The sequence below is a fragment of the Branchiostoma floridae genome, chromosome 10, assembly GCF_000003815.2.
Source record: "Branchiostoma floridae strain S238N-H82 chromosome 10, Bfl_VNyyK, whole genome shotgun sequence".
NCBI lineage: Eukaryota > Metazoa > Chordata > Leptocardii > Amphioxiformes > Branchiostomatidae > Branchiostoma > Branchiostoma floridae.
This window is the reverse complement of record NC_049988.1, coordinates 9,249,246-9,262,257: the sequence shown is the minus strand read 5'-3', so window position 1 is coordinate 9,262,257 and position 13,012 is coordinate 9,249,246. Positions and strand designations below refer to the sequence as shown.

General features: G+C 40.8%; 1 protein-coding gene across 1 annotated transcript; it reads right to left on the bottom strand.

The window, feature by feature from the left end:
• Positions 1-1,329: 1,329 nt before the first annotated feature.
• Positions 1,330-12,753, bottom strand: LOC118424030 (ATP-binding cassette sub-family F member 2-like). Its single transcript, XM_035832461.1, has 14 exons — positions 12,529-12,753; positions 11,450-11,597; positions 10,798-11,019; positions 9,786-9,974; positions 8,993-9,108; positions 8,524-8,675; positions 7,956-8,058; positions 6,725-6,820; positions 6,387-6,506; positions 5,971-6,060; positions 5,378-5,551; positions 4,522-4,650; positions 3,895-4,098; positions 1,330-3,219 (listed from the first exon to the last, which is right to left on the bottom strand). The coding sequence occupies exons 2-14, from the start codon at positions 11,586-11,588 to the stop codon at positions 3,082-3,084; spliced, it is 1,872 nt and encodes a 623-aa protein (XP_035688354.1). The 5' UTR covers positions 11,589-11,597; positions 12,529-12,753; the 3' UTR covers positions 1,330-3,081.
• Positions 12,754-13,012: the final 259 nt, after the last annotated feature.

Here is a 13,012-nt window from a genome sequence, read left to right as displayed (position 1 = left end):
GTGCTACGCGAGGAGCCCATGTTACACCATGTCCGCCCGTCGAAGCGCCACCTACATTACTGTATACATCATATCTTTTACGTTTTGAGTAAGTTATGGGGAACGCGGACATGTCAACAGTTTTCCATTCACGAGTTTAACCTTTAACTTAACTGTTCATCTTCTTTTGTGGAGTAAGGAACTGTCAGAGAAGCCCAGCCGTCACAGAAACATTAAGATCTCTCACACCAGACGTCTGCTTGGAGACCTTATCCGCTATACTATACTAGTATATGACAACTTTGATCTTTTACTGAAATGTTCCTCTACTTATCATGTAATTAACACCTGGACAAGACCACAAGATGAGGTCATTAACACTGGCTTCCAAGCAGATGTTGGGAGGGAACGTTGTGCCGTTTTCTGATTGATCCGTTGAAACGTTTTGGTGACGTTAACGTTATCTCCAACCCAAAATACCGAGGAAAAAAAATCCTGAAAAAATTAGGGTCGGTAGGTAGAGATTATCTTTTTCTCTTGTAGTTTTATAAAGACTGGCCAAAGGTCTTGTTGAACTGAAATGCATGAGGACACTTACATGTATCTTTCAATGTCAAACTTTCATTCTGTGCATAATGGAGACATTTATCCTTCATTAGATAAGACAGGAAGTAACTTTACTTCAATACTAAGCAGACTGAATAAAAATTCTAATTGGAAACTAACGTTATAGCTATGTGACAAAAAAGTCTAGGGTTGCCAGTTTTTTTTCCAGGGTAGGTCAGGAAACACAACATTTTTTTCCGAGATACGTGTTTGCAGTACTGTTCTTTCAGAGAATTCTCTAGCTCTAAACATTGAACTGATTTGCCTAACATCTATCTGGTAGTGTGTACATTCTCATGTGTTGTACACACATGTCCATAAACATTCAGATTACATTGTTATATGGATGATGGAATCCCAAAACGGATGGTTGCCTTCAATGTGGTCAGGAAGGTTGAACAAAGACACAGAGTACGGTACACTGAACAGTTGCCATTCTATGATGGTAGTATATGCTTTCCGATATATTTTTAAAAAAATGTATGGTATATATTTGCTCATTTTGCAGCTGCTTTGTACAATTTTCAGCAGGGATTTTTTTTTTCTTTGGAAACAGCCAAATATTGATGCGCATACTGATGTCATCCATATACTAGTAATCAAATCAATATGGCTTAGTGAAGATAAAATTGATGGCTTTCGGTGTCAAATGTGCAGATATTGGCATCTTTGGCATACAAATACACGTGTGTTCTCTGGGCACACTTCAATTCGTGAAGAAACCTTAACAAAGACAGCAACAAAGACTTTTTTTCCTTTTTATTCTGCCTTTTCACAACACACCTTCCATAAATCCTTCTATGAAGAAAACATGTGACACAAAGAAAATATACCAGACTAATAATACACATGTATGCGTTTTCATGTAGACTAATTTATCAGTAACCAGTATATAAATAAATAACATTGAAATATAGAGGACTTGATGGCAGTTACCCAATAGATGTACATTAATGCAACATATATCAGTTTACATGGGTAAATTCAAAGTCCAGATATAACAAAGTTAAATACTCTAAACTTACACATAGCAATTATACACATGGAGAGAACATACTTCACTTATTCTGTCATCTTTTTTCAAGACTGTACAAAGTGTGAATTGTATGTAAAAAAATGTTAAAATATTCACGATAAACTACAAACATTTCAACACTGCACGAACCATTCCCCAAATGACCAAATAAGGTACTGGCCTGTCCGTCTCGTCATCAATTGTTCTGTACCCTCCTAATATATATAATGGACAGCCCCTACTGCATTATACCAGCTGAGTCCACAACTTTAGAAGGAAGGAAATATTACAACGGGCATTATACATACAGAACTGACGACATTTCCTTTTCTGACATTTTCTGACACTAATTACATATAGAAAAAAATCTACTCATTGACTTCAATACCTTAAGGCAATTGAATGGGCAAAGTTTACAGTTAGTATCTCTGCTTGTCTGAATAAGCCTGCTTTAAATTTGTAATGTAGTGTGTCTATAATGTTCCTTATACATGTTGCCTCTAAGGGCTATTTCAATATACATGCTAAAGGGAAGAATCTATTTTATGTAACTGACACAGTGGGAGGAAAAATTATCTTGCCTGACCCTCTTTAGATAACTTACTGTAATTACCCCATTCTGTGTCTGTGTCTGTATAGCCAGTATACCCGCCCTTCAGCGTAACAGCTTCACAGGCATGTGACAGCAGCTGGTTATACTACTGAGTGACCTGTCACAGCTAACCTTTGCACATCTATCTGCAGCATTCTATTATAATATATTTGCTGTCTTGCGTGACTTTAATGCTAGTGTTTGGCTATACTTTTGCAAAAAGCAGTGGTTATCATAGGCCACAAAAACATTTCAGGTGAATAGTGCATCATTGACTGTGTGTAACACTGCCCCCATTCTGTAATACATGGTATTGCAGCTTGGTAGAAGTGAGTGAGTATCCTTAACTGTGTAACCTTGGCATAATAATATCAAGGACATTATATATTACATCCTTGATAATATTAACCCTTACATTCTAATTCTACTCTATCCCGACTAAACCTGAGTGGTGGTGGCTGCAAATTCCGTAGGAATTTTAATGGTAGTCTTTTAATTTAGTACTTCTTTGTTTCATACGTAGGTGTAACATTTATGATTACAGTATTTAGCATTCTATAATACTGATTAGGTCAAATAGCTTGGTTTTATAGGTGACATTCTTCTTAGTTTGAAGATCCAAAATTTTTGGTGAAAATCATTCAAAACTCAGTTTTCTGTCTTTTCTCTCATTTTACAGCAGTTTTCTGAAGGATTCACAACTTCGCAGACATCAATATATGGTTCAATCTTTCGATTCCTTGCAACTTTCTATTAAAAATGGATGTATATATCAAATGGCCATTTCTACCTTTTTTTATGAGGAAATTCACATGCATAAGGATGTCAAATATAAACCCCAATTGCTATGACCACAGTTTGGAGGGAAGGCCCTGAGATGGTGGGATATTTAGATGACAGACTTGATCTTGTTAAACCTGGAGTTTTCCTTCATGATCTTCTCCTTCAGGTCCAGCTTGTAGGACAGGATGTCTCCCTTCCACTTCCGCACCGTGCCGTGTTCACACACCCAGATTTCCTCCGCAACCTGGGGGAAAATATTGGTTCTACGGTTAGAACAGTCCTCGGTGCAAAGTATCTTTTTTAACAAGTTTGCTCAGTGCAAGGCCATTGACCACTTTTGGGCACCGAACTACGCTCACTGTAGCAGCATCTCTTGTCCCTAAGTCAGAAACATTGAGCTTCAGCAAGTTCATTTAACTGAAAACAATCTGTTCCGATTACATCAACGGTAAGGACAAATTGTTGTGGTCACTCAGCAGCAGTGAGAATGATATTAGCTTGCAAACTTAACCAGTTTGATGAGTTAACGTCCTAAACTGGTTTATGAGTAACTTGTAAACTAATCTAGTCTGAAGTAATGTCTGATCATAAGTGAGTGTAATGTTCCACTAAGCATGTTAACTTTGCTAGGTTAATGGATAATTTGTTAACTGGATCTTGTTAATAGATAACTTCTTACTAACATGGTTCATGAGTTTAAAACTGTTTAATGAGCAGCAATCATGTTCCACTTAACCTATTAACTTGTTACGGTTAATAGATAACCTGGCTGATAGTTGAGTCATGTCTGATCAGCCCCAGTGAGTCTTATGTAACCAGTTTAATGGATAACTTATTAACTTGATCAGGTTGATAGATAACTTAACCAGATAAATGTAGAACTTGTTAAGTTTGGCTAATCAATAACTCGTTAACTAACCTGGTTGATGAGTCGGAAGTCGTGGCTGATGAGTACCAAGCCGCCCTCGAAGGCGTTGATGGCGTCGGCGAGCGCGTCGATGGTCTCCAGGTCCAGATGGTTGGTGGGTTCGTCCAGTAGCAGGAGGTGTGGCGCCCGCCACGCCAGCCACGCGAAGATCACCCGCGCTCGCTGTCCGTCGGACAGGTTCTTCAGCGGACACATCTGGGGGGAGGGGAAGGAGATGTTAGCACAGCGAAAGGAAAGTGATCTCGATCCAGCTTAAGCTCAGTGAAGTCTTCTACAGGTCGTGACAGATGCTATGTACAGTATTTACAGGTTTATTGTACCAGAGAAATTCTCGTACATGTAGCTCTTTTCGACAAGCACAATGAACAGTGAACCACAGCTTAATGTTCTGTCCTAAGGACTGCAATTCTTTTCAGTAGTGTGCATGTAGCGACACAGCCAGAATCAAACTCACGGCTTCTAGTTCCAGAGGCAGGGCCACTAACCACTGGACTGCGCACGCTACAGGGTTAATACATCAAACCTCCAACCTCAGTATTTACAAACACACACATGAATAAAACTACTTCCACAGAGTGAGACAACTATGATCATGAGTTATAAGGCAGAAATCCTGACCTGTTGCCTGCCTGTGAGCCCGTACTTCCCCACGATGGAACGCATCTCTTCAATCTCCTTCACTTCAGGGTAACTCGCCATCAGGAACTCCACTGCAGACTGGTTCAGGTCCAGCTTCTCTTGAAGATGCTACAAGAAAGACATTGTTCAGTTATTCATCATCATCATCTTTCATCCTCTTGTGAGGTGGAGCAGATGAAGTTAATCCTCCAGAACTGCTTGTCTTTATTGCAGAGAGAAGCCCTTTCCCTTCCAGCCCTGTTTCGTCCTCAATGAGTTTCTTAAGAGTTTTGACTTTTTCCTTTGTTATGTTTCGGAATCTTGTGAGACTACATGTACTTGTGACCTCTACCGAGAACCAGTGCAGGCGTGGCGAGCCACACTTACATCGTTGGAGCCTAAAGTCAAGCATGACGAAGCTTGGCCCCAAGACTGGAAGTTCAGTTATTAAGATGATAAAATCATACTAATAGGCAGCAATTAAACTTAGCATGCACCTACAAATAAAGGCCTCTCAGCAGAAGCCTTCAACAGAATTTATAAACTCCAGGCAAAAACAGCTATACCATGCATCACAATATCTATGAAAGACTATATGATTTGTAGATGCTATTGGAAAGGTAACAACTTACAAGTGTACATAACAAAAACATAAATTCTGCAGTTATTGTCTCTAGTCAAACACAAGAAAGTAACATATACACCCTATGTTCTGACACCCCTATGTTTTGGCACTACATAACACAAACTATCCCCCAGGGGTGTCGGGACATAAATGTGTTGGAACATTGGACTGTGCCCTAAAACCCCATCCACTCCAGCCCACCTGTAACCTGTAACACCTCCTGGTACCCACCTGGTGGAACCTGCCGATGCGCAGGTGAGAGTTTCTCCTGATCAGTCCGTCTGTCGGCACCAGCTCTCCATCCAGGAGTTTCATCAGCGTGGATTTTCCTGCGCCATTTGGCCCCACCAGAGCGATCCGAGAGTCCAGATCCACTCCGAATTCCAGATTACGGTAGATCCATGGCTGCAAAAGTGTCAAAAGAGTGTTTTCAGCCATGAGACAAACTTTTGCTTTTTGCATACATTTTTACAGAAAAAAATATTACCCTACAGTGTCTCTCTATATTATTTACACATAAAAGTGCCATACCTGTATGTAGTCAAGAAATAGTACGAAAGTTATCTATGCTTAGCAAAGATGTGGTTTTCTTACTGTAACATTGCTTGTGTTTAGGGAAAGAAAGAAGTAGCACTTAGCATTTCGCTAAATACAGAATGCAGCATCAACATTTTCATCATCGCTAGTACTGGTAAATCACTTTCTAAGCTGCAGACCATAGTAAAAATGAGCAACTTTCCAATGTTACCAAGACAATTTGTCAAAGTTATTGACACGCCCTCACGAGACTAGGTGACAAGATGACAATGATGATGATGACTTACCAGATCATCGGCGTATCTGAAGCTGACATCCTGAACCTGCATGACGGGCGGCGGGACCTTTCCGCATTCAGGGAAGTAGAAGGTCAGCGTCTGTGGGGGGAACACAAACCATTTCAGTTAACTTATATTCTAAACCCGCTTCAGAATGTCATGCATATGCTGTAATATTAACATTCAATATGAGTACTCAGGACCAATCTGTAACCTAAGGCACCCCACGGGCTTCTATTTGTATCAGGCGCGCTTCCACAAAATGTAATTCAAACACCGCAGTCAAAATATTGAATACTGGATTCTGGCTTTGGAAATGATGTTATTGTAGTATGGCTTTGAAAATCTTTTACAACTTATTATAACAATTCTCCAACACCCTCCAACAGTTAAACTTCAACTACTAGGGATAAAAAGACTCTCACCTGATCTAGAACAACTTTTTCTGTCAGTCCTCCGTCCACCATTTTCTTCAGGGTCTTCTCTTTGCTCTGTGCTTGTCTGGCAAGCTTGGCACTACCGTGGCCGAATCTGGCAATGTAACTCTGAAAGTACAACAGAAAATGGTAAAAAAACAAACACATACCAAATGTTCTAGTTCTACCTAGTTCTACCTCCTCTACTTCTTGCATTTACGACAAGACTTCCTGACACTCTACTGACAAACAACTACAGACACACGCCAACACAAACAAACTCGGAAAGAGGAGTGGATAATGAAACTGTGCAGGACAAGTGACATACAGGTGAAGTAAGACCTCACCTTCATGTGTTTGATCTGGTCCTGTTCCCACTTGTACCGCTTCGCCTGGTTCTCCAGCTGTTCCAGCCGTGTACGCACGTACACGTCGTAGTTACCCTAAAGGTCAAAGATTAAAGGTCAGGTCACAGGGATGCAGGCCATCAATTTGAATATAAAGAATATTGTGCTTACCATGATACTGTCTCTTACATAGGTTATTAGAATGTCACATACTAGGTTTGTCTTACATACTACTGAAAGACGCTATGTACAGTATTTACAGGTTCAATGTGCTGGGAAATTCCCCAAGCTCTTTTCGGCAAGCACAATGAACAGTGGACAATGGCTTGACGTCCCATCCGAAGGACTGCAACCCTTTCCGGTAGCGTGCATGTCGTGTGAGCGACACAGCCAGAATCGAACGCACGGCTCCTAGTTCCAGAGTCAAGGCCTCTAACTACTGGACTATGCACACCATCGTTAACTTCTTCTCAAGTTCACGACAATGACAATACATGTTTCTAATGTATTACTACTGTATAACAGCACAGCAAAAACCTCATTTTCCCTTTTGTCATAAAATTAAGCCCCATGAAAATAAATGGATTTACAGTATAAGAATACTACATGAAAAGTATTTTTTCCTAGGGAAGCATATTGTATGCTAACTGGAGACAAAAGACTGTACTTACACCATAGTAGTGCAGTTTACAGTTGTTAACATGGATGATGTTGGTACTGTACTTACACCATAGTAGTGCAGTTTACAGTTGTTAACATGGATGATGTTGGTACAGTACTTACACCATAGTAGTGCAGTTTACAGTTGTTAACATGGATGATGTTGGTACAGTACTTACACCATAGTAGTGCAGTTTACAGTTGTTAACATGGATGATGTTGGTACAGTACTTACACCATAGTAGTGCAGTTTACATTTGTTAACATGGATGATGTTGGTACAGTACTTACACCATAGTAGTGCAGTTTACAGTTGTTAACATGGATGATGTTGGTACAGTACTTACACCATAGTAGTGCAGTTTACAGTTGTTAACATGGATGATGTTGGTACAGTACTTACACCATAGTAGTGCAGTTTACAGTTGTTAACATGGATGATGTTGGTACAGTACTTACACCATAGTAGTGCAGTTTACAGTTGTTAACATGGATGATGTTGGTACAGTACTAACACCATAGTAGTGCAGTTTACAGTTGTTAACATGGATGATGTTGGTACAGTACTTACACCATAGTAGTGCAGTTTACAGTTGTTCACATGGATGATGTTGGTACAGACACCGTTCAGGAAGTCCTGGGAGTGGGACACCAGCACCAGGATTCTCTTGTAGCTGGATAAAGAATTGGGAATACATGTTAGATTGTTTGGTTTTACAATGGTATCACAGTTTTTTTTGTTTTATCGTCTTGTTGATGCAAACAGGTATTCCTTTGGTGTATGTTAACTCAGGTATTTACTGACTCCATGATATAGCAAAGTTACCAGAAGGCAAACAGAGATGGTAGACTTCACACCCCTCATGTAGGTCCAAAACACACATACGCACACGCATACTCACGCACACATGATCAATACTGATGACCAATCACTTTAGGATGAAACTCACAAGAGTTACAGACACGTGATCTCATCAACACGTGATCTTGCAGATACGTCAGGTCAGCAATTGGTCAAATGTGCCAGGAACCGTCTCTGTTCAGTGATGGCTGGAGTGCCCTGATGTATATAGCTAACATTACTACCTAACAAACATTACTACCAGGAATGGTTAGTCTAAGACATCTAACATGCTTACTTCTTGAGCTCTTCCTCCAGCCAGACGCAGGCGTCCAGGTCCAGGTGGTTGGTGGGTTCGTCCAGCATGAGGAGGGAAGGTTTGACAAACAGGGCTCGAGCCAGTGCTATTCTCATCCGCCAGCCTCCTGAGAAGTCTTTCACCTTGGTTTGCTGTGGAGTGGACAGGCAGGGTTATGTACGGTACAAAGTAAATGCTGGGGAAAGTTTCTGCAAGTACCATGTGGAATCCGTGTGTACGGTTAACTGAGTCCTGTTTGAAAGAAAGAACAGTAGAAGCCGTTTAATTGCATACACCATTTGCCAGCGTATTCCATGCATTTATCCTGCTGGTGCAATAATACGAAGTTATACAGCTGGACTGCACTAGTTTTGGATTTGGGGATTCTTTGCAATTAACAGAAGTGTGCGGTCATCCATTGTGCAATTGACTGGCTTCTACTGTATGACAAAATTTTTTTATTTCTCACCGTCATTTTATGTGAGAAGCCGAGACCGTGCAGGATGGCAGCAGCCCTCATCTCTGCCTTGTCAGCGTCCAGCTCTTCCAGCCGCTCGTAGATGTCCATTAGTCTCTCTGCTGATTCTGGGGGAGGGGGGCAAACACTGCAGGTCAATTCTCACTGCATTCTGGGTGTGAGTTTATTGGTGTATTTGTTTGATTTGTTTCATACGATTATGTATTAATTTCCATCTGATAACCTGAAGTTTACACATGCACAGAGCATAATACATGTACATAATACATGTGCTGGAATTGAAGATAGTCCCACAAAATTTGCTTGAATATGAAAGTAACAAAGCTGGTGACAATAACATCCTCTTGAATCCAGTCACTGCGTGTATTCAGGACTATGATCTCTGAGTGTTATCTGACGTTGCCTTCACAGGTCTACTCATGAAATGTCTCAATTATGGTCAACGATGGATTCAGGATAACAAATATGAAATAATGTTTTACATAGAATAAAAACATCCAATAATGCTTCAGGAGTAACCAAGGAGGTTGAAAAGACTCTTTTCAACCTGCGTGGGAGTAACATACAAATAACGTTGAATCAGAGTGGGTTGGTTACAAGTAACAGTGACCTAAAATGGCTCGTATCGCTTGATAGAAAAGGACATGCAGACCCTCTTTATTCATTATTGGCTCAAGAACACTGAAGTAGCCACGTGATTTCCAAATCATTCTCTATCGTTATGATATGAGGTTAGGTACATGTAGCAGGGAGAATGTTTAAAGATTTGGATGATGTTTCTCACCTTCGTCTGCTTTGCCTTGTAAATGTTCCATCTCCGTTTCTAACCGTACGCGCTCTGCGTCCACTTCCATCACGCACTGCAGCGCTGTCTTGTCGCTGGCGGGCATCTCCCGTGTCAGGTGGAAGATGTCGATGTGACTCGGGATGTCCACTTCCCTGTTCCCCAGGGCGCTCAGCAACATCGACTTTCCTGGGGAACGGAATCACATACCACATTTTTCTTTTGTGTCTCAGTCATTAGCTGCTTATACATTATACTTTATACACCAACGAAAGAAACGTCCTCTTCGATTGCATGCAAGATATGTTTCCTAATTTCCGTTATATAAATAATAAGGAAAAATTCATATTCTTTGTGCAACTAGATGAATCCTGTATTATTGATTACATCTGCCCTTATGATTACAACTGTCTTAAGAAGCGAGAAGAAGTTGAACCTGTACATACTAGCACATAGTAGTCTCGGTAGATGAATTTGTGCCTTATCGCTACGACCTGCACTTAGCTTGTTGGAGCATAAATGTACAATAAACTAATTATAAAGGTCTTTCATTCATTCCTTCATAAACCTGAATAAAATATTGTTTTATTTTTAAGGGGACTCAACTCTGCAGTTGAGTGGCAAAGGAGGTTTTCCTTTTGTTTTCAAACAGTTCTGTAATATATGTACAGTACTAAATGCTTGATAGAAACGCATATTCACAAAAATTATAAGATGAAACGATCACAATCATTTCCAAATTTGGGACGTAAACCTAGGCTACAAGTATGGGCAGCGCAACTCAAGTCTTTTCTTGGATAGAAAATGTTAAGTAACAATCGGAATACTGTAAATGCTTATAAACTTAAAACCACCGCAAACATTTTTTTATGGCAGCAACAGGCTACAGCGAATGGTGCTACTGCAAACTTAAAACCACCACGAACAGCCATTTTTTCCCGCTACCGTAAATACTCACAAACTTAAATGTATTTACAGTAACTCACACAAACTGAACACATTGTGTACTCACCACATCCGTTGAGTCCGACCAGCCCGTACCTCCGGCCTGTGTTCAGCTCAACCTTGGTGTCATGGAACAGCTCGTGCCCGTGGAACGTGAGTGTGAAACTCTCGAACTTGATGTCCCGCCCCATCGGATGGGAGGACAGGACGCCGGTACACGAGCGTGCAGCTGCGGCGGCCTGGGCTTCGATGTCCAACTTGTCCATGGTCGCGCTCAGGTCATCCATGACTATAGTGAAGGCAGCAAAGTATTAGCTTCCTTCATATCATAACTTTTTACAAATAAAAAGAAACCTACAGGTGTCTTATGACAGGATTTATCTAATTGTTGCATTTGAAATATACAAATTTTTAAAGTCTATGGCAGGCTTTTAAAGTCTTTAATATTGTGACACTTTCAAATTCATATTGTTTGGTAAACAGTCATGGCTCATGTTCTAAAACAGCTTTTTGTGTTGGCAACAGTTTATTCACCCTTGTCATCAGAGTACAGTTGGCCAAGGGAGTTACGCAGCATAACTCTTTGGGCTGGCTAATTTGATTTACGGGGCATGTTGCTAGGGGCTTGGAAAAAACTTTTAGCCACTGAGCGCTGTTCTCTGGCAACCAGGGTACACTTTCTTGTACATGAAAACACAAAAAGAAGTTGATCTACTCACCCCCATTGGCTACACCGTTGGTCTCTACCCCGTTAGCCGTGCCGTTCTGCTCAGGTTTGGGTTCGGCTTTTTTCCCGCCCTTCTGCTTCGCTGCCTCCTTCTTCCTCGCAGCGCGCTTCTTGGCAGCGTCAGAGGGCATTGTGGGTAACTGAGAGAGAATGTCTTTTGTAAATTGTAACTCACTGGATCTGGTCTGTGTGATGACAATAAAATGTGTCTTCAGTACTTTTCCTCAGATTTTTATACAAAAAAAAAAAAAAAGACCATCAAGTCATGGAAAGTAAGAGAAGTCATATTCACTCTGTTATGTCTCAAAGTATTTTCAGTGGTGTTCGGCTTCTTTCGGTCCAACACTGATGGTGATAATAAACTAGACACTTGCAAATTGATCTTGGATTGCTCCAGTATTGAATATAATCGTGATTCTATGGAAACCAATGATGTGATAAATGGAGTTGTCAGGCGTCAGACATCATATTTCATAAATTTGACAGATATGAGCAGTAATTACTTTATCTAGTTATGTCTGTGTCTCTGCCAAGGAGTTTTTCCAGGAAACACTCCCGTATTGACCATGTATGCATGTGTGGAGCCGCAAAAATAGCGCACCATACGATATTCTCTGACACGCAGGGACATAAATATAGAAACTCACAGCTGACAAAAGCATTCTTCAGGTCGCTGAACTGCGAACTGAATGTAATAACGATTGCGACTGGAAAACGACATTTTCATGGGTCATAAATTGAGTAAAAAACGATTTTTCGACTGGTAAGATTCTCGCTGCGTAACTGTTGGGTGAGATCAAGGAAACATTGATCTGAAAAATTAAGGTGGGGAGGGGGGCGCAAGTCGATACAAAAATCAGTCTCAAAGTAACTTACTACGGATTTATCTATACAAATGCAGCTTACAAACATTGAAAGATGGAAGGCTTAGTCGGGGTACAGAAAAAATAAATGAGATAGCCCAACTGGCACCGATTGTGGCAAATTTTCGAAATGAGATCCCAAAATTTGGCGCGAGTTCTTTGTAAAGATGTCGCAACGACACATTTTCCCTACTGGCACAACTCCTACCTTTTCGTCCTTGGAATGCAAAAATCGTCCCGAATCGACCGGTCTGTTCCCGCAGAATGAAAGATAAGATGCTTTGGTGTCTTTTTGTGGCGTTTTTACGGGGGACTTTTCCTTACTGTAGTCGGTGGGACAAAAAGCCGGTTGGAACTGTCGCTACAACACAGGAACACATGTGAAAGGAAAGAATGACTGTACAGTGATGAAACCGACCGGACGTGACGTCTTAGCAACGTCACTGTGACGTCACTCCAGAACGATTTTCTTCATGGATCAAAAGCTCCGACTAGCGGATAAAAATATCACTGCAGCAAATTGCGGTCAGTGTGCTGCAATTATTACAGAGATCGCTAGAGGTCCTCATTGACATGTGAGTTGATTTGGCCTTTTTTCTAAGCCAAGTGATTGCGTATTTACGCGATACTACAAGTACTAACCTCAGAATTCTGTGGTTGCGAGTCAACTGCATAGTTCTGTGGCTTTGTTT